Source organism: Hibiscus syriacus, unplaced genomic scaffold (assembly GCF_006381635.1).
Source record: "Hibiscus syriacus cultivar Baekdansim isolate YM2019G1 unplaced genomic scaffold, ASM638163v2 tig00109972_pilon, whole genome shotgun sequence".
Lineage (NCBI taxonomy): Eukaryota > Viridiplantae > Streptophyta > Magnoliopsida > Malvales > Malvaceae > Hibiscus > Hibiscus syriacus.
Window position 1 is genome coordinate 98,738 of NW_024062543.1, and position 24,726 is coordinate 123,463.

A 24,726-nucleotide genomic window follows, 5' to 3' on the forward strand; every position below is an offset into this window, starting at 1 on the left:
GGTTAGGAATGAAATTTGTCATCTTAACTACTAGCTTCATTGACATTTGTTTTTGTGATCATTTCTTAAAACAAAATGTTTAATATAATTGATGTTTAACCTTAAAAATAAAATATCAGATATAAAATCAAATCATTTTCATGTTGGTTGGATAAAGCTTATAATTAGCTCTTTGTTGCTGATATAATTAGTAATTAGCCTTTATACTCATTGATCGTTTTCTATAGTTAGTTGGATTTACAATCACGATTAGCTTCTTTTAGCAGATAGACTACGGTTGTGAACGCATGGGCATATAGCTTAATATATATTTGCCAACCCCAACAACTTGCTGTTAACTTGGAAAGCAAGTGTGAGATGTGTATTTGATCTCTGAGTTTGATTTTTTTTCCTCTTTATGAGAATCTGCAAATTCATGGGTCTTTTGTTGATTTAACGTTTAGTAGGATGAGTAACTAGAAGAGTGGAGTGCAAACAATGGGCGCAATTGGTGGGGAAGAGTTAAAGAAGTTGGAGAAAGAGCAAAAGGCACAAATGACAGGTGCGCGAGAGGAGAGGATCCTAGTTGTGGTGAGGCTGAGGCCTTTGAGTGACAAGGAAATTATAGCAAATGAAGTTGCTGATTGGGAGTGCGTCAATGACAGTACTATCCTATATCGGAACACCCTCCGCGAAGGGTCCACATTTCCGTCTGCCTACACATTTGGTAAGTAAATTCTTGCTGTTTTTCATGTTGGTTCTGATCGAACAATCTTCGGTTTCCTTATGGTACTATAACCAACTCCCAATTTCTAACTCACTAATTGGCTAGGCCATCTCAATTATTGAGATCTTGATTTCTTTTTGTATTACATACATTCTTGGCTTAAGTTTTAAAATCAGTTTTAAAAGCATCAAACTTGAAAATATTCGTTTCTGTTATCTGTTTGAGATTTGGAAGCAGTTTTGATCGATAAATTTCCGACAAGAGGCTTATGGTGCTGTCACTTTTTTCTTCCTTCTTATGTTGCGAACAGATAGAGTATTTAGGGGTGACGCCTTGACAAAGCAAGTATATGAGGAAGGAACCAAGGAGGTTGCTCTTTCAGTTGTTAGTGGTATTAATTGTAAGTAGGGGTATTGAAAATTTGGCATCTTGGTGTCTCTCTTTGATAAGCTACTTGGTAAGGGAGGAAAAGGGGTTTTTTCTGATACATTTTTCTTCCTTTTCCACAGCTACTATTTTTGCATATGGGCAAACTAGCAGTGGGAAGACATACACCATGACTGGAATAACTGAGTATACCGTTGCAGATATATTTGACTACATAAACAGAGTAATGAAAATTTTAACTCATCTGAGTTCCTCCATGTTTATTTCATTTTTCCCATATCTTTATTTTAAATCTTTTATTTACATAATACGGATATCATCATTGCAGTACGAGGACAGAGCATTTGTTTTGAAGTTCTCAGCAATTGAGATATACAATGAAGCAATTAGAGACCTTCTAAATTCAGAGAACACACAACTTAGGTTGCGTGAAGATCCTGAGGTGAATACCAACATCTATATTACTTTCAGTTTATCGAGTTGTGTTTGATCTAACGAGTTCCTTTCATCAGAGAGGAACCACCGTGGAAAAAGTCACAGAGGAAGTGCTGAGGGACTTGAACCATTTGAAAGAACTCCTAGCCATTTGTGAAGGTAAGGCATTTTAAAGAGTCCTGTGTTTACTGGGTGATGTTGCACACTTGCACCTTCATGTATTATCATTAAATTTTTAATGTATTGCGTTGTTTCAGCTCAAAGAAAGATAGGAGAGACCTCATTGAATGAGAGAAGCTCCAGATCTCATCAAATTATAAGATTGGTATGCTTGCTTTCTTTTGCTTGAGGCTCCTCCCTTAATTTTCCCTGAATTGCATACGGCTGTAATAGTCATTCACTTCAACCGAACTTTCTCTCTTGTGGGACCTGCCTAAATCCTAATTTGGCTTGTTTGAATGTCTCAGCATATCATTAATTGAAAAAATCTTATGTGTAACGATGTTGAGTTTTTCCCCTTTCCTTTATAGCATACTGTAACGTGAGTTCTAACTTTTGTAGACAATTGAAAGCTCTGCTCGTGAGTTCCTAGGAAAAGAAAATTCAACAACCCTTGCAGCTAGTGTGGTATGGCTCATGGAGTTTACTTTCACATTTGCAATTCACTGAATAAGTAGCTCTCCTGAAATGGTTAAGTCATGAAAAGATGGTGGTATTTGAGTGCAGAATTTTGTTGATCTGGCTGGAAGTGAGCGAGCATCTCAGGCATTATCCACCGGGGCAAGACTGAAAGAGGGTTGCCACATAAATCGTAGTTTACTGACCCTGTCAACTGTTGTTCGCAAGCTAAGGTTGGCTGGGTCATATTTTAATTTTGAGTGCTCTTAGTTTTTTAGATTCAACCATCTGCAAGTGACTACTTAATATAATCTAAATTCGTTGATGTGTGCCGCTATTTTATTACTTTGACTTTGATTGAATTCCCTTTTCCTATTGGTTGTTACCTTTTCAATTTAAATTGAAACAGATATTTAGGCTCAGAGCTGATTCTTTCCCACTGGCACTAAAATATTTAAATCACCTGATTACTGCATTACTATTTTTATAGTGTTAGTTCTTTCAATCCAGTTCGGTACCTCGCTTTATTTTCTGTAATAATTAGCACAAAATTGTTTGAGAATATTGATGATTTTTGCAAAAAGTAATTTCTTGTTAAATTTTTCTCACCTACATGATTGTGGTTGTATGGTGGATACAGTAAAGGTAGGCAAGGACATATCAATTACAGAGATTCTAAGCTGACACGCATACTGCAGCCTTGTTTGGGTGGTAATGCCAGGACTGCCATCATATGCACTTTGAGTCCCGCACGAACCCATGTTGAACAAACCAGAAACACTCTTCTGTTTGCTTGTTGTGCAAAAGAAGTTACTACAAAAGCGCAGGTTAATGTGGTCATGTCCGACCAGGCCTTGGTTAAGCATTTGCAGAAAGAGTTGGCCAGGCTAGAAAGTGAACTCAAGTGTCCTGCTCCTCCTTCAGCAAATAGTGACTATGCAGCTTTACTGAGAAGGAAAGACCTTCATATTCAAAAGGTTATGCTTTGCTTTTGAAACTCATTTGCCAGATATACTTGGACTTGCTACCATGTTTACCTGAATGAAAATTAGTAACTGTTACATACTTGCAAATCACATATTTATTGCTGAAGTGCTTCCTGCAGTGTTATCCTTTAAGTTCCATTACTCTAGAGTCCTACTCAATAGATTCTTTTGCAAGTGAAAAATTAGGCTGCAAGCAAAGTAGCAAACCGTTCTGTCTTGTGAATAAAAAGCCTAATTCTGTTCAATATCACATCTGGTGCAGCTGGCATGTAAAATATAGTAAAAATGATTAGGCATCTACATTTACATGTTGCCTAACACTGATTGCAAGACTTTGCACTATGCAGATGGAGAAGGATATCAAAGAACTGACTAAGCAACGTGATCTTGCTCAATCTCGGGTCGAGGATTTGCTAAGGGTGATTAGAAATGATCAAAGTTCAGCACAATCGGTATTTATTATTGCCTTTATTCTGTATTTTCATTCTTAACATGTTATGCTATTCACTTAATATAGTCCTAGCTGCTATAATAGTTTTTAATTGCTTAATCTCTTGTTAACAGTTCCATCTTTGGCCTCTAACCCTTCTCTCATTTCTCTGATCAGGCAAGGATCGATTACCATCCCAATCAACTAGCAGGTGACTATTCGGCATCAGAGTCATCATGTTTGGCTGATTCTAATCGGTTGGATGTACATGTTCAGAAATTTAATTCAATCCATCGTTATGACACAGAGAGTGGGAGTAATATTCAGGAGCCGTATCATCAGCCTCTGAACAATCATGAAGACCATTCTACCTCTGATTCTGGGCGGAGTCTTGCTGAGACTATAGGTGAACCTGCTGATGACCCTGATGAATACTGCAAAGAGGTTCAATGTATTGAGCCAGAAGAATCAGGGAGGTATTATAATTCTCAATCTCAAGCCTTACCAAATGGTGAAAGTGAAGGAAGATTGGCACCGACACTTTATAGAGATGGAGATGGGACCGGCCAGGAAACAATGTCTACTCCGATAAATGGAGATAGAGAAGCAAATCATAACCAAAATGGTTTTGCTTTTGATTCATTGGAGCTGAGACTCCATATAAGCCCTGATAAATCATCGTCAGATGCTCGGCTAGCAGATTTTTCAAGTTCTAGAAGCCTGAAATTGAGTAGGAGCTGGAGTTGTAAAGCAGATGTCATGCGCGGTACATCTTCTTATGCCGACAGTGAACATTTCGAAAGCACCCCGGTAAATGGGTTGGAGAAGAACTTCCCTGGAAGACCACAAAGTAATCAAAAGAGGTTACCTTTATTAAATTTTGGTGCCAATAATGGCGTGCTCGCCAGGAATAATTCTCAATCTTCTCTCGGGAGTGCTTCCATCAAGACTTCTGCAGATGAAGATATTACTAGCATTCATACTTTCGTTGCAGGATTGAAGAAGCAACTTGCTAATGGCCAGGTGAGAATTGCCTACCATTTTCCTTCCCGCGTCTGGAAAAATTTTAAAATTTGCACTTGAGCAATGTGTCATTTGATTTCGTTGAAAATGTTTCATACATTTGTCATAGGTTCAGAGCACAGGACTGGAAGTAGGCGAGTCTGGAAGGAGTATGAAAGATGTAGGATTGGATCCAATGCATTCAGCATCAAGCACCCCTCTGTATTGGCCTCTGGAATTTGATAGGTTGAGGAGAGCAATACTTGAACTTTGGCAAGCCTGCAATGTTTCTTTGGTTCACAGAACATACTTCTTCCTGCTCTTTAAAGGTGATCCAACTGATTCCATTTACATGGAGGTAGAGCTTAGAAGACTTACCTTCCTCAAGGAAACATTTTCTGGAGGAAATCAAGCCGTCGAAGATGGCCTCACCCTCACATTGGCTTCAAGGTTCTCTCCCTCTCGTTGTTTTCAATATCTAATGTTGGATATTGTGTGTTATCATACTCGGAAAGATGGTAATTTGGAGGACAACCAACCATTAGTGGAAATCTAGAAGAAAAAAATGTATGTTTTGAGTTGCTTAAAAAATGTTCATATGTTGATGCAGTGTGAGAAGTCTTCGCCGTGAGAGACAAACCTTGAGCAAGCTGTTGCGTAAAAGATTTACAGAAGAAGAAAGAGAGCAATTGTATCAGAAATGGGGCATTGAGTTGAACTCGAAACAGAGAAGGCTCCAGCTGGTGAATCAGTTGTGGAGCAATAACAAAGATATGAGCCATGTAAAGGATAGTGTCGCCATTATTGCAAAACTGATTAGGTTCGTGGAGCAAGGAAAGGCCCTGAAAGAAATGTTCGGGCTTAGTTTTACTCCTCCGCACCCAAGGCGAAGAACCTATGGCTGGAAAAACAGCATGGCATCCCTTTTGTGATTAAATCTGTTTTTATTTTTCCTTTTGTTAAAAGGATTGTGAATTTATGCTGAATTTTCATTTAGTGGGGTAAAATGATGTAAAATCTTAACTGGGTGGATTTGAGGCTATAAATTGAGCTTTTATTAAGATTTCATATTGTGACGACTTTTCATGGATTGACCATTTAGGCACTTCTTATATTGCCTCAGGCGCAAGTGCTGAATGCAATAGTGCAAAACAATCACAATAAAACTTTGCAAGTCGTTTGATCATCACTGTGTAACAGTTCATATTCTATGCATTAACCAGAAAAATACCAATCAAAATCGACCTGATTCAAACATACAACCGGAAGGGCAGACAACAAGGGAGGTCGAGTAATTTAGGAAGATGAAACATACACCTGCATTCTATAAGGTATTCCATGATCACGGTCTTCAAGGGGAAATCTGTTTATGGTAGTTAACCAAGGAAGATGACACCCTTTCCTCTCTCCACAATGAGGTAAGTGGTCGTAAAATATTAACATAGAAAGTTTTTCAGATGTTGAGATTTGAACTTCAAGATTGTAAGATACTGAGTTGACTAACTTCCGAAACTTCCGAATTCGAGAACTTGATTTTTAATCAGATTTTCCCTAAAAAAAAATAAGCTCCTAAGCAACACTATACTGTGGGAATTGCTGTAATTGCTTAAGTGCCTACTTGCCCTGTCTGTCTCTCCAATGAAACAGGGCAGGTGACAAAATCAAGCTCCAATGCTGATATAAGCAAGGCCCTTGTAACTGTAACCAGAGGGGGCAATTGTCGGGTTCGGGCAGATCAGATCAAGTCATTTCAGGTTTAGAATGTTTCAGGTTCTATCTCATTCTGAGTTCTGATAACATTTATGTCAACACTATTCAGTTATGGCATACTTTATGTTAACACTATATGAAGACTAAGCCCTTCAATTATGCCAGGGACATCCATTCAACATTCAAGTTCATATCTTTCATGTCCATATACAATCCTGTTCTTCCTAAAACCATAAACCATGTACTAATCAAAGGATTTAACCAAGCCATGAAAATCACCATCTCACTCATAAATCCCAGCTCTTCCTTTTAACTCATGAACCATGAGCAGCAACTGTGCTGGAATTCAAAGGCATTCACAGAAAATATGTCCCAATGTCCTATTTGTTCAGTGTTACAAGCTATGGTGCCAAATAATAATTGTTGCATAACAGTTAGGGTTTTCTCTTTTCATATTCTAAAATTTTCATGGGCTAATTCGCAACCATTTGACACCAATTTAACAAGCATTCGAATTTACTAATTTCGTAACAACAGTTTCCAGAAACAAAAACCCATGCCTAAAACTCAAACCCCACAAATATTAAAGTAACAAACAGAAAATCCAGAAAAAAATTGTGCAAAATTAAGATTTATTACTACAGCTAATGCAAAAGAGAGGAAAGATAATTAATTTGTTTTAGATGAGCTTGAAGGGGAGAGGCCAAGGGGTGGACCTGGGAACTTCGACCTTGTCTTTGATGCGTTCGATCATCTTCTCCTTCTTGGGTCTGGCGTTCCCGTACGATCCTTTGAATCTCTTCCCTCTCTTCGTCTTTTTGTCGCCCCTGCCGCAAAGGATCGGCGCCTCCGCCGCCATTACTCCACTCGGCAAATCCTGTGATAGAGGAGGCCACTGCTTCACCGTTATTCTCCTAGCCACCGCGCCGCACCACTGAATCATCGCCATTTCCTCTGCTCGCAATCTCTCGAACCATGCCGGGGGCGGAGGCTGCCAATAGAAGCCTAGAAATAATTCGAGAATTGGGCTTCTTCCTTTTTTTTTCTTTTAATCTGATTAGCTTTGGGCTTTAATCAAACCTATGTCCAGATTATGATTCACTCCAGCCCAAACTTCTTTTTTAGTAATGATTTTCTAAAATAATTCTCAAATAGCCCCAAAATGGGTCAGGATGATAATGAATAATGATTAGTATCGGATATAAATGTTTTTTTAAATTAGTTTTATTAAATATAGAAGAAATATAAAAATATTATAAAAATAATTTGGATAAAAATTAAAATAAATTAATCAATTTCTTATTAAAACTACCAAACCTAATTATAAAAAAATAAATAGGACTATACAATATAAGAACTGTAGCTTGCAAACAGATGTATAAATAACAAACAAATACCTATAGCAAGAAACCAACTCACACATAAGTCTCTATGAACTTGCCACTGGCTAGTCGTCATCTTCCCCGTAAAGCTGAGGCCTGAGCTTGACACAATCCCGAATTAGGTGAGTCACCTCTTGAACTGTAGCTTCAACATTTTGAAAAAAGTCGACGATTCTTCTCACGCCACAAGAGATAGATACAATCATTCCAAGTCAACTTAAGCACCATAACCAAAAAAGATCTCCTTCGAGGCATGTCGCACATCCATTCGAGCTCTTGTAGCCACCCCCGAACAGACCTGTATATGAAACTCGTACACAGAAGATTCATTTAAACTTCCTTAGAGAAATCAGAATAAAAAAATAAGTGATATCTTCTCTCAAACATTCTTGTACAAAGAACACAAAAACCATATATAGTTATCCCAAATGTCAAAAGCCTACTTTTAGTAGGGAGCTCATCAAGAACCCACATCCAAGCCACCGCGACATGCTATAGGATGTGCCCTGAGTGCCAAATCACCCTATCCCAGCCAACCTTATCCCCCTCTCACGAACAACCTCCCAGATTTCAGAAACAGTGTTCATACGAGCAATAGGGAGACCAAGACCTGAACCATGAGATCCCTCATTCTTAGTCTCGACAGACTCCTCCAAGTCCAGCTATATCATTGAGGAATTGAGACCAGCCAGAAAGAGCTCTCTTTAAGCACATATTCGTGGATCCAAGCTACCCACAAAGACCCTTCCTTGAGCAACACCTTCCGAATCAACAGCAAGGAGTTCGCCACATTCCAATCACCCAAGTCCTTGAGCCCAAATCCTCTTTCAAACCTCAGGATGCAAATACGAGACCAAATCACCCTCGCACCCTTTACAGCTTTGTCTTTGGCTTTCCAAAAAAAATCTAGAACAACGATGATTTATTCTTTTGATAAAAGTTGCATGCAACAAAAGTTTCCTACTCCAAAACTATTGAATACTAAAAATAAGATAATTGCCTTGCGTACCACCCTTGAAGCCGATTAGTGATCATGTCTAACAGTGACTTACAACATTCATAGTGAGTCTTCCAGTGATGAAAGGAATCCCCAAGCAGCGAATAGACGGTCTCCCTATTCTAATCCCTGTACATTCCACAACAAAGTTCAAAACTGAATCTTCCACACCAAAAGGGAAAATCTCATATTTAGAAAAATTAACATGAAAACCAGAAAACAATTGAAACAAACGTAAAATCCTCCAAACCCCCAAAATGAAATCAATAGAACCCCTCGTGAAAACCATAATATCGTTAGTAAAGCACAAGTTTGTAAGATTGGGTCTATGGCACTTAGAATGATAAGAAAAAACACAAAAGCTCACAGCCCTATCCAGCATCTTAGAGAGGGCATTCATGGTAAAAAAAAAAGAGATAAGGGGACAATAGGTCCCCTTGTCTCGCGCTTTTAGCCCCATGGAAAAACCCAACCAAAGCCCATTTAAAGAAATAGAGTACCTAGATGTGGTAATTGTTGAATAAACTTAAATGTAATCCTTAATGTTTTTCTTTAAATTTAGAAGTTAATGGGAAAATAAAAGGTCTATGAGTTTTAGTAGGTGAAAGGCCAAGGGGTGATATAGGAGTTAATTGTCTTTTATGAGTTTTAATAGAATTTATTTTTTGTTTTTGGAAGAGTAGTACCTAGTGCCTATATAAAGGACCTTGTTGATTTCATTTATATAAAACAAAAAAGAAATACAAAATCACTTGAAAAAAGTATAGTAGTTGTGGGTTAATTTGTTTTCTATTTTTTCAAATTGGTATCAGAGTCAATGGCAAATGTGACGGGTCAAATGTCGCTACCACGACTAACGAAGGCGAACTACGAGAACTGGAGCATTCAAATGAAAGCTCTTCTCGGATCTCAAGATGCATGGGAGGTGGTCGAAGAAGGTTTCGAAGAACCAACAACAACCACGGGATATACGGCGGCTCAAACCAAGGCGTTGAAAGAGGCGCGATCGAAGGATAAGGCGGCACTATACATGTTATTCTGAGCTGTTGACGAGTCGGGCTTTGAGAAGATTGCTGGTGCAGCTACTTCAAAAGAAGCGTGGGACATTTTAGGAAAAGTGTTCAAAGGAGCCGACCGAGTCAAGCAAGTGCGTCTCCAAACTCTTCGTGGCGAGTTAGAAAGCATAAAGATGAAGGAGTTGGAAAGTGTATCCGACTACATCACACGTGTACAAACCGTGGTGAACCAACTCAATCGTAATGGCGAAGCGTTAACCGAGGCACGAGTTGTGGAGAAGATTTTGAGATCATTAACCGACAATTTTGAGAATGTTGTGTGCGCAATAGAAGAGTCAAAAGACCTTGCGACACTCACAGTCAACGAGCTTACTGGTTCACTCGAGGCACACGAACAACGTAAAAAGAAAAAGAAGGAGGAGACACTTGAGCAAGCACTTCAAACCAAGGCGTTAATCAAAGACGAAAAGGTATTTTATTCTCAAAATTTTTGAGGTAAAGGTCGTGGCCGTGGAGGTCGTGGATATGGTCGCGGTGGTCAAGGCGACAGTCATGAAAGGTACTATAAGGAGAATGGACAGTCAAGCCAACCAAATTGGCGCGGAAGAGGGCGCGGACGAGGAAGAGGCGGCCGATTAAATTATTCCAATATCGAGTGCTACAAGTGTTACAAGTATGGTCACTACGCGAAGGATTGCAACTCTGACAAATGTTATAACTGTGGTAAAGTGGGTCATTTTGCAAAAGATTGTCGAGCCGATAAAAAGGTGGAAAAAACAATCAACCTAGCCTTGGAAGATGAAGCGAATGAAGGCTTTCTCTTGATGGCTCAAAATGAATTCAACATCAACAATGACACTCTGTGGTACCTCGACTCGGGCGCAAGCAACCATATGTGTGGTCACAAGTACCTATTCAAAGAGATGAAAAAGATTGAAGATGGTCATGTGTCTTTTGGAGATGCATCAAAAGTGGAGGTCAAAGGCCGAGGTACGATTTGTTACTTACAAAAGGATGGCTTGATAGGGTCAATCCAAGATGTTTTTTATGTACCAGATCTCAAGACAAACATTTTGAGTATGGGGCAACTCACAGAGAAAGGTTACTCGGCACTTTTGAAAGATCGAATACTACACTTGAAGGACAAGCAAGGGCGTATAGTTGCTCGAGTCGAGATGGGCAAAAATCGGATGTACAAACTAAATTTGAGAAGCGTGCGAGAAAAATGTTTGCAAATCGACGTAGAAGACAAAGCATCACTGTGGCATCTTCGCTTTGGTCACTTACATCATGGTGGTCTAAAAGAGTTAGCAAAGAAGAACATGGTGCACGGGCTGCCGGATATAGATTATGAGGGCAAATTTTGTGAAGAATGTGTGCTTGGCAAGCAATCGAGAACCTCGTTTCAAAAGAAGGCAGAATATCGAGCTAAACACCCTCTCGAGTTGATTCATACCGATATATGTGGACCAATCACCCCCGAATCTTTCAGCAGTAAAAGGTATTTCATTTCCTTTATCGATGATTTCTCACGAAAAACTTGGGTTCATTTTTTGAAAGAAAAATCCGAGGCATTTGAGGTGTTCAAAAAGTTCAAAGTGATGGTAGAGAAGGCAACTGGTAGACACATCAAAGCCGTACGATCCGATAGAGGTGGCAAGTATACTTCGACAGCTTTCATGGAGTATTGCGAGGAGCAAGGCATAAGGAGATTTCTAACTGCACCATACTCTCCTCAACAAAACGGTGTGGCCGAGAGGAAGAACCGGACCATTCTCGACATGGTTCGATCAATGCTTAAGAGCAAGAAGATGCCGAAGGAATTTTGGGCAGAAGCCATGCAATGTGCCATCTATGTACAAAATCGATGTCCACATGTAAAGTTAGATGATCAAACACCACAAGAGACATGGAGCGGACAAAAGCCGACAGTTTCTCATCTCAAAGTGTTCGGTAGTGTTGCTTATGCACATGTACCGGATCAACGAAGAACGAAGCTCGAAGAAAAAAGTAAAAAGTATATTTTTATTGGGTATGATGAGAAGACAAAAGGGTACAAGCTATTCGATCCGATAAGCAAGAAGGTGATGGTGAGTCGTGATGTGCGAATAAACGAAGCAAGCGAGTGGGACTGGAACAATTCGACAGAGGCTATCATCGAAGTTGGAGAATCCTCAATCGTTTTACCAAAAAGCATACCAACAAACTCTGAAACTACCGATGATGAAGATGAACCAAGACAACCTAAAATACGAAGTTTATAAGATTTGTATGATTCGACAAATGAAGTAAACCTTGTATGTCTTTTGGCAGATGTTGAAAATATCAGCTTTGAAGAGGCGTTGCGAGACAAGAAGTGGTGAACTGCCATGAACGAGGAGATTGAAGCGATTGACCGTAACAACACATGGGAGCTAGCAGAATTGCCGAAAGGAAGTCAGCCTATTGGTGTGAAGTGGGTGTTCAAGAAAAAGATGAATGCTCAAGGCGAGATAGAACGATACAAAGCGCGACTTGTTGCGAAAGGATACAAGCAAAAGGCAGGAATCGACTATGACGAGGTGTTTGCTCCTGTTGCAAGAATGAAGACAATTCGATTACTCATTTCACAAGCTGCTCAATTCAAATGGCCGATATTTCAAATGGATGTCAAGTCGGCATTCTTGAATGGTGTGCTTGAAGAAGATATCTACATCGAACAACCACCCGGGTACGTAAAAGTCGAAGAAGATAAAAAAGTGTTAAAATTGAAGAAGGCTCTTTACGGGTTGAAGCAAGCACCACGGGCATGGAATACACGTATCGATACATATTTCATGGAGAACGGGTTCAAGAAATGTCCCTACGAGCATGCCCTTTACGCAAAGAAGAATGGAGGTAACGTGTTATTTGTTGCTCTTTATGTTGATGATCTCATTTTTATGGGTAACAATGATGAGATGATAGAAGAGTTTAAGGGCACAATGACACAGGAATTTGAGATGACAGATTTGGGCTTAATGAAGTTTTTTCTTGGTTTGGAGTTTAGACAAGTAGAGACAGGTATTTTTGTATCGCAGGAGACATATGCAAAAGAGATTTTGAAGAAATACAATATGGAAAATTGCAACCCGGTATCAACACCAATGGAACCAGGTGCAAAATTATCAAAGTTCAATGGAGGGAAACGTGTCGATGCGAGTAGATACCGGAGTTTGGTAGGAAGCCTTCAATATCTCACATGCACAAGGCCGGATCTTTCGTTAAGTGTCGGCATTGTAAGTCGGTTCATGGAGGAGCCGGTTTATTCACATTGGAAGGCGTTGAAGCGAATCCTACGATACATCCAAGGAACAGTGTCACTCGGGTTGTTCTACTCGAAAGCAGAAGATTACAAATTGGTTGGGTACTCCGACAGCGATTGGTGCGGAGACATAGACGATCGGAAAAGCACATCGGGATATGTGTTTTTTTTATAGGAGATACTGCGTTTACTTGGCTTTCAAAGAAGCAGCCGATTGTGACGCTCTCGACGTGTGAAGCAGAATATGTGGCAGCATCTTGGTGTGTATGTCATGCGATATGGCTTAGAAATTTGTTGAGCAAGATGGAGCTAAAGCAACTAGGTGTAACTGTGATTCATGTTGACAACAAATCAGCAATTGAGTTGGCAAAGAACCCAGTGAACCATGAAAGAAGCAAACACATCGATATTCGTTTTCACTTTATCCGAGATCATGTGAAGGAAGGAAGTGTGGAATTGGTGCATGTGGCAAGTCAGGATCAAGTTGCGGATATCTTCACAAAACCGCTACCGAAAGTACTTCTTGACAAATGCAAGAAGATGATTGGCATGATGGATGGTAGAAACATTTAAGTTTAAGGGGGAGTTTTGTTGAATAAACTTAAATGTAATCCTTAATGTTTTTCTTTAAATTTAGAAGTTAATGGGAAAATAAAAGGTCTATGAGTTTTAGTAGGTGAAAGGCCAATGGGTGATATAGGAGTTAATTATCTTTTATGAGTTTTAATAGAATTTATTTTTTGTTTTTGGAAGAGTAGTACCTAGTGCCTATATAAAGGACCTTGTTGATTTCATTTATATAAAACAAAAAAGAAATACAAAATCACTTGAAAAAAGTATAGTAGTTGTGGGTTAATTTGTTTTCTATTTTTTCAGTAATACACACCCTAATCTATTGAATCGTAACAACAAACATATGGAGAGCTTCCAAAACCTTCAACACAAAATTCTAATATATAGAATCAAAAGCCTTCTGTAAATTCAACTTTAGAACGCACCTAAGAGAAAGAGAATCTGCTATAGCCACTGACCAATTCTTGGACCATTAGAGTGTTGTCCATAATGTCTCTTCCAGGAACAAAAGCACTCTGACTACAAGAAATAACCTCGGACAAATAAGACTTTAGCCTATTAACAATAACCCGAGTAATACATTTGTATATAAAGTTGAAACAAGAAAGTCCTTTATATGACTAGGATTCAAAATTTTGGGAACCAAAACAAGAGTCGTAGCATTGAACCCAGGCAGAAGAGAGACATTCTAGAAGAAAAACAGAACAACTTGTAAAACGTCTTCACCAATGACATTCCAAGCAACCTTGAAGAAATAAGCGAAAAAACCATCAAGCACAGGTGCCTTATCCGAGCATTGGTCAAATAAAGCTCTTTTAACCTCATCATGGGAAACATCATGCTGAAAAACTTCACAAGCTTCAGCAATAAAGGAGACACCGAGTAAATTAGATAGAAAATCCACGGGAGGTACAGAAACCTCACTCTCCCTCGTACCAAGCAGCATCTAAAAAAATTGAATAGCCTTTTCTCTTTCACATTCCCAGAAAAATCATCATATTGTACAAAATTAAACTCCTTCAAAACAGATTTCAAGCATTTTACAGAACACGAACACTCGTAGTATTAAAGATGCCAAAAAGAGGTTGCTGCTAACACTACAAAATAATACTCGGGAAATATGGGTGTTGCACCCAAAAATTAAAGAACTTAAAAGGTTTAGGGATAATTTTTTAACTAAATCCATCAAAACAAGACTAGGGAAGGGATCTGACAAACCAGGGGCAAGAAAACTCACTCGAGCACGAGGGAAAGCCTCCAACCACGAAGTAGAGACCATGACTCGATCAAACTTTCTATCCAGGAAAGACCCCTCCTGATGGTTTGACCAAGTAAAAAGAGACTCATCAAAAGCATAGGCAAATAGACCAATGGTCTCTATACACAAATTGAAATCCTCTATATCCTTCCAAAGATAGCTTCCAACAGGTTAAGATCTATCAACTTAACTGTAAATAATATTGAAATCATTCCCAAAAATCCAAGGCTTATCCCCAGACCTCTAAGATGTTGCTAAAAAGATAAGCTATCACAACCAAAATCACAACATAGATAGCAGTGACAAAGAACTCCACCATACCCAGACGAACCAAGCAAGTAATACTTTGATCAGTCCTCGCAATGTTTAAGATGCCAACATTAGACTTACAAAGAAGCCAGATTCTTCCATTCTCAGCAAAATCATAGTATGAAAACCCCTCCACCCAATAAAAATCATATCCCAAATGGCCTAAACTTTATTATTCTTCACCCGAGTTTCAACCAAATAAACTATATCAACATCTAAGAAAGAAATCCTATCTACCATAAGTTTTTGTTTATTAGGGTGATTTAAAACCCTAGAATTCTAAAAACAACATTATCATTTAAGGAGTAATCCACAGGTCTCTCCTTATCTTACCCTACTTAGCATTCTTTTTACCATTATTATTATTGATAACTTTTAACTCTTTCAAAAATATATCACTCCTTTTGCAGCGTCTCTAGCAGGCCTACCATCATCTCTAGTAGATGCCTTAAGCACGTTCTGACCTAAAGAATCTTTTGAATTTACAGTCTCAACAATACTGAAAATGGTAGAAGCTATCTCATTAAACATCAGTAATTAATAACCTCCTTCGACATAGTTTCTCTAGTAGTCTCTTCACTACTGGTTGCCTCCATCATAATAAAAAGCTCGTACTTATCACTATAATCAATCATAGTATCTCTTAGATGAACATAAACTAAAAGTTAGATATAATTTAAAAAAAAACAAAAGTTTAGGTATTAAAATGTACCAAAATTAATAATTTATGTACTAAATGTGTAGTTTACCTTTATTTTATTTATAATATAATTACTTGGTATTAATATATAATCATTTTATACTTAGCAAAATAAATGTGTTAATTTATAATTTATTATTTATGAACACATTTTTAATTGTTTTTGAAAACCATATGTATGCAAAACTCGGCTCGACATGAAAAATCATTTTTTTTTAAATTTCGAGTTATTTAAGTTGAATTATTTGAGTTATTCGAGTCAACTCGAATTGTCAATTTGGTTTTTGAGTTCAAGTCGAGTTGAAATTTGAAAATTTTGAGTCACTCAAAAAATAAAAAATTTGAATGAGTGTTTAAACAATTTTACGATTTAGTCCCTAATTTCCTTATTCCTTCAATTTCTTTTTCATATTAAGTCAATTTTTACCAAATTTGAACCACGTGCTCCAAAACCTTCATATAATACCTATGTATTCTCAATTCCTCTTTTGATAACAAGTTTTCTATTATTTAATTTAGTCCATCAACTTTTCATGATTTTGTTATTTCTTCAATTCATTCTTCATTTAAGTTCGTTTTTATCAAATTTGAACCATACACTGCTATACCATTGTAAAATACCTATGTAACTTCAATTCCTATTTTTTTATTAAAAAATTTCTCTCTTTTTTATTTAATTTCTTAACTTTGCATTTTACTCAATTTGATCTTTTGTAATTACTTGCAAATTCTTTCTTTCCATAAATTTTTTACTCCTTTATACTCTCATCAGTACTTTATCCTTAACATACCTTCTTTAAAATATAATATTGAAAATATATTTTATAATTTTAGATTGTATTTGATATAATAAATAACATTATAATGTAAAAAGAATATATATATATATATATATGATTAGAGAAAGTCAAAAAATTAGAATCAATCCAATATCATAATACGATAAATAATTATAATAAAATTTGAATAAAATCTCGAAATACTTGACTCAACTAAAAAAAGTTTTCAAGTTAAGTTCGAATCATAAAATACAATTCGTCAACTCAAATAATTCAAAATTTTGAATTCTACTCGATTCGATCAAATGCTCATCTCTAGCAAAAATGTCCAACTATATGTTCAAAAACATATTCATGTGTAAGTCTACTGAATGTTTTGAATATGTTTGTTAATTGTTTAAGAAAACGTTTATACATATGTTCACGAACATTAAACAAATGAATACGGACATTTACACCTTTAATGAATACCAACATAATTTTATTATCGAAAACAAATAAGCTTAAGGGTAAATAAATGAACATAACCATACGCGTTTTTAGTTTAAACTTAGTTGTTGTTTTAATCCAACTTCGGGAACAACTATCTCACTATTGCTCTGTAAACAAATTAAACTTCCATTAAAATTGTTCAACACTCTGCAATACAAAGATAAACAAAAATCAAACAGGGAAACGCTCCACAACGTTTTGTTAAGAGAATAAACTCAATTCTACTTCTACAAAGAGGAAGGAGAAACTACCATATGACTGCTCAAGTTGTTGTTTTCATCAATATTAATGTGAACCCCGCATTCGATGTCCAATCATCATTAACCCGACCATACACGATACTCTTTCCTCGTTAAATTATACGATAAACAATAAAACATCACCGGAACAGCTCTGCAACCATCTCATTCTGCTCTAGATTGGCCGGCTCGAGAAGACAAGATGATGCCGACGATAAGGCCATAAAGAGCCAAAGCTTCAGCAAAGATGAGGATAAGGATCATTCCAACAAACAGTTTTGGCTGCTGTGCATTAGCTCTGCAACACAATATCGTTTAAATATCATTTGAAATGGTTTTTAAAGTAAATGTTTGATTTCATTGAGCATTCACAATATTTTCAACAATAAGCGACAGATAAACATTATCAATCTATCGATAATTTTCGTATAATTTAAACACTTGGTCTCAGCAACCAAAGCTTTGATCGGATCTCATTGTCACCAAAATTTCCTAGAGGCCTGTTTTCACTTTATGAAAAGGTATAAATCAACATTTTCACAGGTCAAATACTTCTGGTATCGATCAATAATAACAGTGTCATATGTAAGTTTCAAACATGGCGCTAAAATCAGCATACCTGACACCAGCATCACCAACAATTCCAATTGCCATTCCTGCAGATAGGCCAGCAAGGCCACACGCAAGACCAGAGGAAAGGTGGGCATATCCATCAAAAAGGTAATATGATTTCGCCTTAGGATTGATACCAGTACTAATAATGACAGCAATAATCAACCCGTAAATACCCAAAACACCAGCCATAACAACTGGAACAATAGATTTCATCACCAACTCAGGCCTCATCACACCCATTGAAGCAACACCAACACCGCTCTTAGCAGTCCCATATGCAGCTCCCATACCTATCTCCAAACATTAATTTATCATTTTTCAATTCAAAAAATGACGAGTAAACTTGAAAGCAATCCATAACCAAATTTATCTATTTTTCCGATTTAAATCATTTCTGAGTTTATTTGAACGGAATCCAACCTAAATTCACAATTTATTTTACTTCAATTTAAACCTGCTGATATTATTTGAATGCAAAATTCTTATTAGATCCACATCTAAATAACTATAATATAGGTGAATTCTGCCGTTTAATTCCAATAAAAACTAAAACATTAAAAGTATAAAAATTTCACAGCTAGATCAAGTAAAATTTTATTTCGGAATTGTTTATATCTCAACATCATAGATCCATATCAATCCTATAATACACTAACAAATTTATACATAAATTTAATATAAAAACCATAAACTATTCTCAATCAGATCGTTCAATGAAGCTAAAAGTCTAGCAATAGTGATCTATCAATTTTCCATGAGAAAATCGAATAAATAGAAATTACAAGAGATCTAAGTCTAAAAAGTAAGAATAACAATAAATCAGGAGGAAGAAAGGTAAGGAATCGTTACAGGAGAAGACGAGAGCAGCGGCGGCACCGAGGAAGCCGAAGAAAGGAGCCGTTTCGTCACCGCTGAAAGTGGAAGACATGGTGGATTTAGACGATCTGAGGCGCGGCGGTCTAGATCTGAGGAGAATGCTGTTGACAGTTGCTTCGTTTCCAGAGAGAGTTTATTTATTTATTCCTCCAGTTTGGAAGGACACAAATCAAGCACAGTTTTTTATTTATTTTATTTTATATTTGCTCAGGTTTGTCTTTTGCAGTATATAGGCTATATAGCCCAAATTAAGTCCTTGGGCCGAAGCTTTTTCTTTACTTATATCCACTATTAAGATATAAATTATTAAAATGTTTTTAATTTTAAAAAGTAATTATTATTATTGTTATATTTTTTATATTTAATATTTAATCTTAATAGATTAATATCGTATAATTTATTTTATATTTTAAAATAATAAATAAATATCGTATTAAATATTAATTAACATGTCTTAAAAATCCAAATTTACGATAAACCAAATATAAATAGCAAAGGAGTAATCATTATAAAATTTAATACTTTAAAATAAGACACATGTTACCAAAATAGTATCAACTTAAAAGATAAAACATTACAATACGATATACTTCAAGAGATATGTTGATCCTCCAAGTGCTCAATCAGGTGAATCTAACCAACCGTATCTGAAAGGGGAAAACATTTTCGAAAAGTGAGCTAGGCTCAGTGTGTCCCAATAGTACAATAAAATCATAGTAGATACAGTAAATGAGTAATAGTTCAGAAATTCATCATCAAACCATAATGAAGTTTAACTTTTGAAACTCGTAATTTAAAACCCTTCTCCTGTACACCATCCGCAATTCCCCAGAATTGCGTCCATATGGCTTACCTTAAGCACTCAGCAAAAAGAAAGCCAACCTAAGAATAGGCTTTCGGGCCTGTATCCTTAAGTCCGTAAGTTCGTAGGGCTTACCCTAAGCACACAGCAAAGGGAGCCAACCTAATGAAGCATCTTGAGGCCCGTGGGCCTACCAAGAGTCACATTAGGTCCATAAGATTTACCAGCTTAATCAGAGCTGTACCTCCGTAATGCAATCCAACCCAAAATCAATATTTCCAAAAATACTATTTATGCAGTAAGCATAATTTCCATAATTTCATAATCAATATTATCATATACCAATGAAAACCAATCATATATCAATCATATTCCATAAACCATCACCAGTAAATAGATGGATTAATAAAACATTAAACCATAGCTTTCAATGTACCATATTTCAAAACATATAAAACAATCAAGTAGTACACATGAAACACACCTCGACAATATGTTCAAATAGTAGATATAGTGATTGCTGGTCTCGCCACGCTCTGCTACTGTTTTCGAACCTAATCCATAATAACACTATATTACTAATGGGTAACAAAATTAATTTATGAAATCATAAAATTTACGGGTCTTACAGGTGAATACTGGCACACGTGGTTTAACTGATCTAGAAGAGCTGGGTCGAGCTGTCGAACGATCCGGAGAGTCTCCTGTACCTTCAAATAATAATAATTTATTAACCCCAAGTCTTACTTAATTGATCAAAGCTAAAATTCTTAAGTATATAAGCATTTTTTGGGTTTGACTATCAATTTGGAAAATTTCGAGTATGAATTTGGCCAAATAGATTGCGGAATCGGAATCAGGACGTCGAAAAACATAAAGTATGACTTTTCAAAAATTCAAATTCTTTGTCAAAATAAAAGTCAACGGGTTTGACTGATGATTTGGAGACCTTTGGGTTCGAATTTGGCGAAACGGACTTCGGAAACGGATTCGGCACGTCGAAAAATGTCAGAATATGTATACTCGAACAAAATCAAAGATCGTTTAATGGGCGTTTAAAGCCGGTCAAAGGGGGTCAATAGTCCACATTCGAAAATTCCCAAAATGTCACCTTTTTCAAAATAATTCCCAGAATATCACCTTTTTCAAAATAATTCCCAGAATATCACTTTTTACAAAAATTCACAAAATGTCACATTTTTCACAAAAATTCTCAGAATGTCACCTTTTTCATAAAAATTCTCAGAATGTCACTGGATCGAGTCAGGTCAACGGGTCGGGTCGATCAACGAGTCGGGTCGGGTCAGGCCGATCAACCCGGTTCGGACCGGTCAAACCGGTTCAGAACGGCCAAACCGATCATAACATCACCCCTCAATTCGGAACTCTCCCACTAATCCTTAACCAGTTGAGTATACATTCTTATCAGAAATCTCTCTCATTTTAAGTAAATAATCAAAACAACTTTATCATTGTGAAATCAATTCAGCTTTGGTTATGTGAATAGACTCATAGAGCAGCAGCATATCCCAATTTCATTTATGGAGCCGGGTCAGAATTTATCTGATAAATAACTCTCACATAGCTCGTAAGGTATTTTACAGCGTTTAGACATATGTTAATGATGTTCCTTTTTGTACAAGTATAACCTTAACGGATAGAAACTTTGGTTTACTCGCTACAGATAGGGACTCATCCCTAGAGTTCCGGCTCAGAGAGGTACAATTATAGTCTAGGGGCATGTACTGATCAGACATATTTTGACATTCGACCGGCTGGTCTATCTTGAAAAATTTTGACTCAAACTATAGCTCTGATACCACTTAATGTAACCCCCTCAGACCGATGCGGATAACCCGATCCGATCTGGAGTGTCACATTAGGGCCACCGGAGCGACCCACTGTAAAAATGGCGGAAAATTTAAAACTTTTTATCAGAATATGTAAACTCATAAAATCATTTATCAGTATTCATAAATAAACTAGATTTTTATAATCGTATTTAAAACAAAATACAATTACATGCCCCCTAATCACATGTATCATACTCTGAAAACAACGCCGGAAGAACTCCCTTACTGAAGTCGATAGATGCACTGGTACAATTCTTTTAACCTGAAAAGGTGAGTAATAGAGTGAGTTTCGAAAAGCTCAGTAATACATAACTACCAGATGATGCTACATGACATGCAGATAAATGGGATGCCATAATTTCCTTATTGAATCATACGTATACTAGTGGGCGGAATAATCTGGGGTTCCCTTAGAAGTTCATCGAGTAGAAGCCATGAATCTCAGTTCATAAGAAATCTTTCATACTATCACGTTTTCATAAGGTCGAATAGGATGCCTAGTGTGTTCCATCAGTATGATAAAACCATAATAGGTACACTAATCAAATGATAGTTCTGTAAAATCCCATAAACCATATTGTAGTGGAGCTTTTTAAACTCGTATTTTAAAACCATCTTACAAAGAGTTAACCTAAGGGAACATCTTAGGGCCTGAGAGCCTACCCAAGATAGATTTCGGGGCCGTGGGGCTACCTAAGAACACATCTTAGGGCCGCAGGGCCTACCCGAGAATGATCTTAGGGCCGCAGAGCCTACCTAAGAGTCACATTAGATCCATAAAATTTGTCCAGCTTGATCAGAGCTGTACTTTACAAATCTGTATCTCCAAGATATAGTTTATACAATGATACAAATCCATCCATCACCGTTAAGTCGATGCATCCATAAAATAGTAACCATAGATTTCAGTGTACCACATGTTAAAACAATAAAACAATTTTTCAAAATATAAGGAACACACTAAAGAATCCAATTATTTTTCAGATGCATTTTATAGTTATCAATATGAATAACATGAACTTTTGCAATTTGATCGGATTCCAATAATAAGATCTTATTGAAGAGAATCGATTTCTAACCGATCTAATTAGACATTTCAGATTGATACTTTTAGAATTCCACTAAGTTTCTATATGCATCAGGAAAACGTTCAAGAACCTTTATATAGAATAATTCTAAATTCAGATTTACTACGAGTGATTCCATTACCCAAACAATTAGGGGTATTCAGGAATATACTTTGAATTCATAGGATTTCAGCCCAATTGAACCAAATGAGGAATTCAGAATCTTTTGCTTATGCGTTACTTGCGTTTTCCAACATGATCGAAGTGATTTTAGATGAAAATATAGAATCGAAGATTCAAGTCATTTACAATCTATGACTATCGATCATATTATCAAACAACTCGAGTTACACAACTCCTAAACTGATGCATGTCAACAAGTCAATTCAATATCCTTCTAGTGTATTTACTCTTTAATATCATAATGCAGATCCATAGATCATCCTCATAATCATCACTGAAAAAATCTTCCAACGGTCTTTATTTCATTTCCACGTTTCAACAATATCAGGAAATACAGACGTTCTTGATCCATGACTCATAACCCATAAGGACAGTTCATCATGTAAGTTCAACAGTGTTTCCAAACTCATCCAATCACCTATTTAATCCTCAGTTATTGATGTTACTTAGTTCGTTTAGTAAGCAAGTCTATCCCGATTACTTTAAAGTTTCTAGAATAATTCAGAAGTTTCTGAATTTCAAATACACATTGTACTTCATTTCAGTTCAATTTATTCATATAATAAAGTCATTCTGGTATTCGTGGTTGATTTGACTCACGAATACCCACTTATTAGTACTGTATGTGCTCTAGAGTTGAGCTGAGCCAAGTACTTCCAGAATTATCATCGATCCAAATTTGAGAAGATGAACAAACATTCAAGTGGTACTTATATCATTCAGGTAATGATATAGCACTAACGTTGGTTGATCACTTAAGTTGCGTTCCATAACTTTTAAGAGCAGTACAGCATCCATGTTTATTTGGATTCCTTAATTAATCCAAAATATTTACTTATTCTAGGCCAATAGGGTATTTTGGTCATTTTGGTGCTCAACGTTTTTCTATTCATTTCAAAGCTTGAGTATATCCATTCATTCCTGAGCTTGGTGACATTCTTGAGTCATTTTCATTCCAGGGGTATTTTGGTCATTTTATAAATCTAGAATATTTTAATCATTTCCTTCCGTTCGGTCTTATTATTTAATTCAAACTTATCATTTATGTCAGTCCCTTTGAACTATTATGACAAAATATCACCATCGATAAATTATTATTCTTCACGTACTTACTCAAGTCGGAGATTTCCAAGTTAAATGCCTTCTCAGATATTACTAACGGATTATCAGAATTTTCCGTACAAAAATAGGATCTCAACAACCAAATCAGTAATTTATCGGTTTAAAAATAAATTCTCATGTTACTTTCTCATTTAGAGTCAACTTGGACTATTTTTACCTCTCAAGGGCATTTTCATAATTTCTTAATCAGATAATTTTGGTTTTAACTCTTAACGAAAATAATTATAATTTAGAGATCCAATGGTTAATTGCTTTCCCGAACATTCTTTGATCTCGAAATGATTCTTTAACAGACTTATAGTATCTTATACAAACCCTTTTCGGGTTAAAAACCAATTATCCTAATTTTCTAAGCAAAACTAGCATTTCTAATGCACATCTGTAATTATATCGGATCAATATGTCTTTTCAGAGTTATTAACCAACTTCCAGGGACAATTCTTGTCATCCACAGATATAAGGGTATTTTTGTAATTTTACCCTACCGGAGTATTCTCATAATTTCCCATCCAAGTACCTTTAACATTTAACCTTTAAAATATAAGTTACAAATTCATGGCTGATTTCTTTATCACAAATCACACAACTTGTAATTTAATTCTAACATCCCCTTAATCTCTTATATTAATCATTCGATCCGAATTCAGTTATCGAATTTCTACCACATTCATATCGAGTGTATAATTATTCAACTCCATAAAAGTGACCAACATTATCTTATTCATGCATTTACCAATATCAACATGTTCCATAAAGCATAAAGAGGTAGTAAAATATTACATCGATTTTCGTACAATACTGATCGACCATAAAAATTCCATTCGAACGCCTTTGATCTTCAATTCAACTTCCAATAATTCCTCAGATACATATTAACATAATTTATATAAAAAACGAAGCTTAATT

At 36.5% G+C, this 24,726-nt stretch overlaps 3 protein-coding genes across 4 annotated transcripts; 1 reads left to right on the top strand and 2 right to left on the bottom strand.

The window, feature by feature from the left end:
- Positions 1-406: 406 nt before the first annotated feature.
- Positions 407-5,611, top strand: LOC120211369 (kinesin-like protein KIN-7E). Of its 2 annotated transcripts, XM_039209914.1 has the most exons (14): positions 407-706; positions 1,017-1,106; positions 1,216-1,316; positions 1,422-1,535; positions 1,606-1,687; positions 1,786-1,853; positions 2,090-2,155; positions 2,255-2,379; positions 2,787-3,123; positions 3,480-3,584; positions 3,740-3,861; positions 3,958-4,585; positions 4,695-5,014; positions 5,175-5,611. In XM_039209914.1, exons 1-14 carry the CDS (start codon positions 478-480, stop codon positions 5,494-5,496), a joined length of 2,709 nt encoding a protein of 902 aa, XP_039065845.1. In that variant the 5' UTR covers positions 407-477; the 3' UTR covers positions 5,497-5,611. The 2 variants fall into 2 exon arrangements, with proteins under 2 accessions (XP_039065845.1, XP_039065844.1); XM_039209913.1 differs by having other exon boundaries at positions 3,740-4,585.
- Positions 5,612-6,772: 1,161 nt separating this feature from the next.
- Positions 6,773-7,338, bottom strand: LOC120211370 (30S ribosomal protein S31, mitochondrial-like). Its single transcript, XM_039209915.1, has one exon. The coding sequence runs from the start codon at positions 7,221-7,223 to the stop codon at positions 6,954-6,956; it is 270 nt and encodes an 89-aa protein (XP_039065846.1). The 5' UTR covers positions 7,224-7,338; the 3' UTR covers positions 6,773-6,953.
- A 9,893-nt stretch (positions 7,339-17,231) lies between these two features.
- Positions 17,232-18,928, bottom strand: LOC120211371 (V-type proton ATPase 16 kDa proteolipid subunit). The gene is made up of 3 exons (XM_039209916.1): positions 18,767-18,928; positions 17,922-18,207; positions 17,232-17,600 (listed from the first exon to the last, which is right to left on the bottom strand). The coding sequence occupies exons 1-3, from the start codon at positions 18,843-18,845 to the stop codon at positions 17,468-17,470; spliced, it is 498 nt and encodes a 165-aa protein (XP_039065847.1). The 5' UTR covers positions 18,846-18,928; the 3' UTR covers positions 17,232-17,467.
- Between the last annotated feature and the right edge of the window lie 5,798 nt (positions 18,929-24,726).

Coding starts and splice junctions, on each gene's coding strand:
- LOC120211371 (XM_039209916.1), bottom strand. CDS start 18,845: ATGTCTTCCACTTTCAGCGGTGACGAAACGGCTCCTTTCTTCGGCTTC. Junction 18,208..18,766: donor CGCTGCTCTCGTCTTCTCCT/GTAACGATTCCT, acceptor GTTTGGAGATAG/GTATGGGAGCTGCATATGGG. Junction 17,601..17,921: donor GTTGGTGATGCTGGTGTCAG/GTATGCTGATTT, acceptor ATTGTGTTGCAG/AGCTAATGCACAGCAGCCAA.
- LOC120211369 (XM_039209913.1), top strand. CDS start 478: ATGGGCGCAATTGGTGGGGAAGAGTTAAAGAAGTTGGAGAAAGAGCAA. Junction 1,317..1,421: donor TATTTGACTACATAAACAGA/GTAATGAAAATT, acceptor TCATCATTGCAG/TACGAGGACAGAGCATTTGT. Junction 2,380..2,786: donor ACTGTTGTTCGCAAGCTAAG/GTTGGCTGGGTC, acceptor TGGTGGATACAG/TAAAGGTAGGCAAGGACATA.
- LOC120211370 (XM_039209915.1), bottom strand. CDS start 7,223: ATGGCGATGATTCAGTGGTGCGGCGCGGTGGCTAGGAGAATAACGGTG.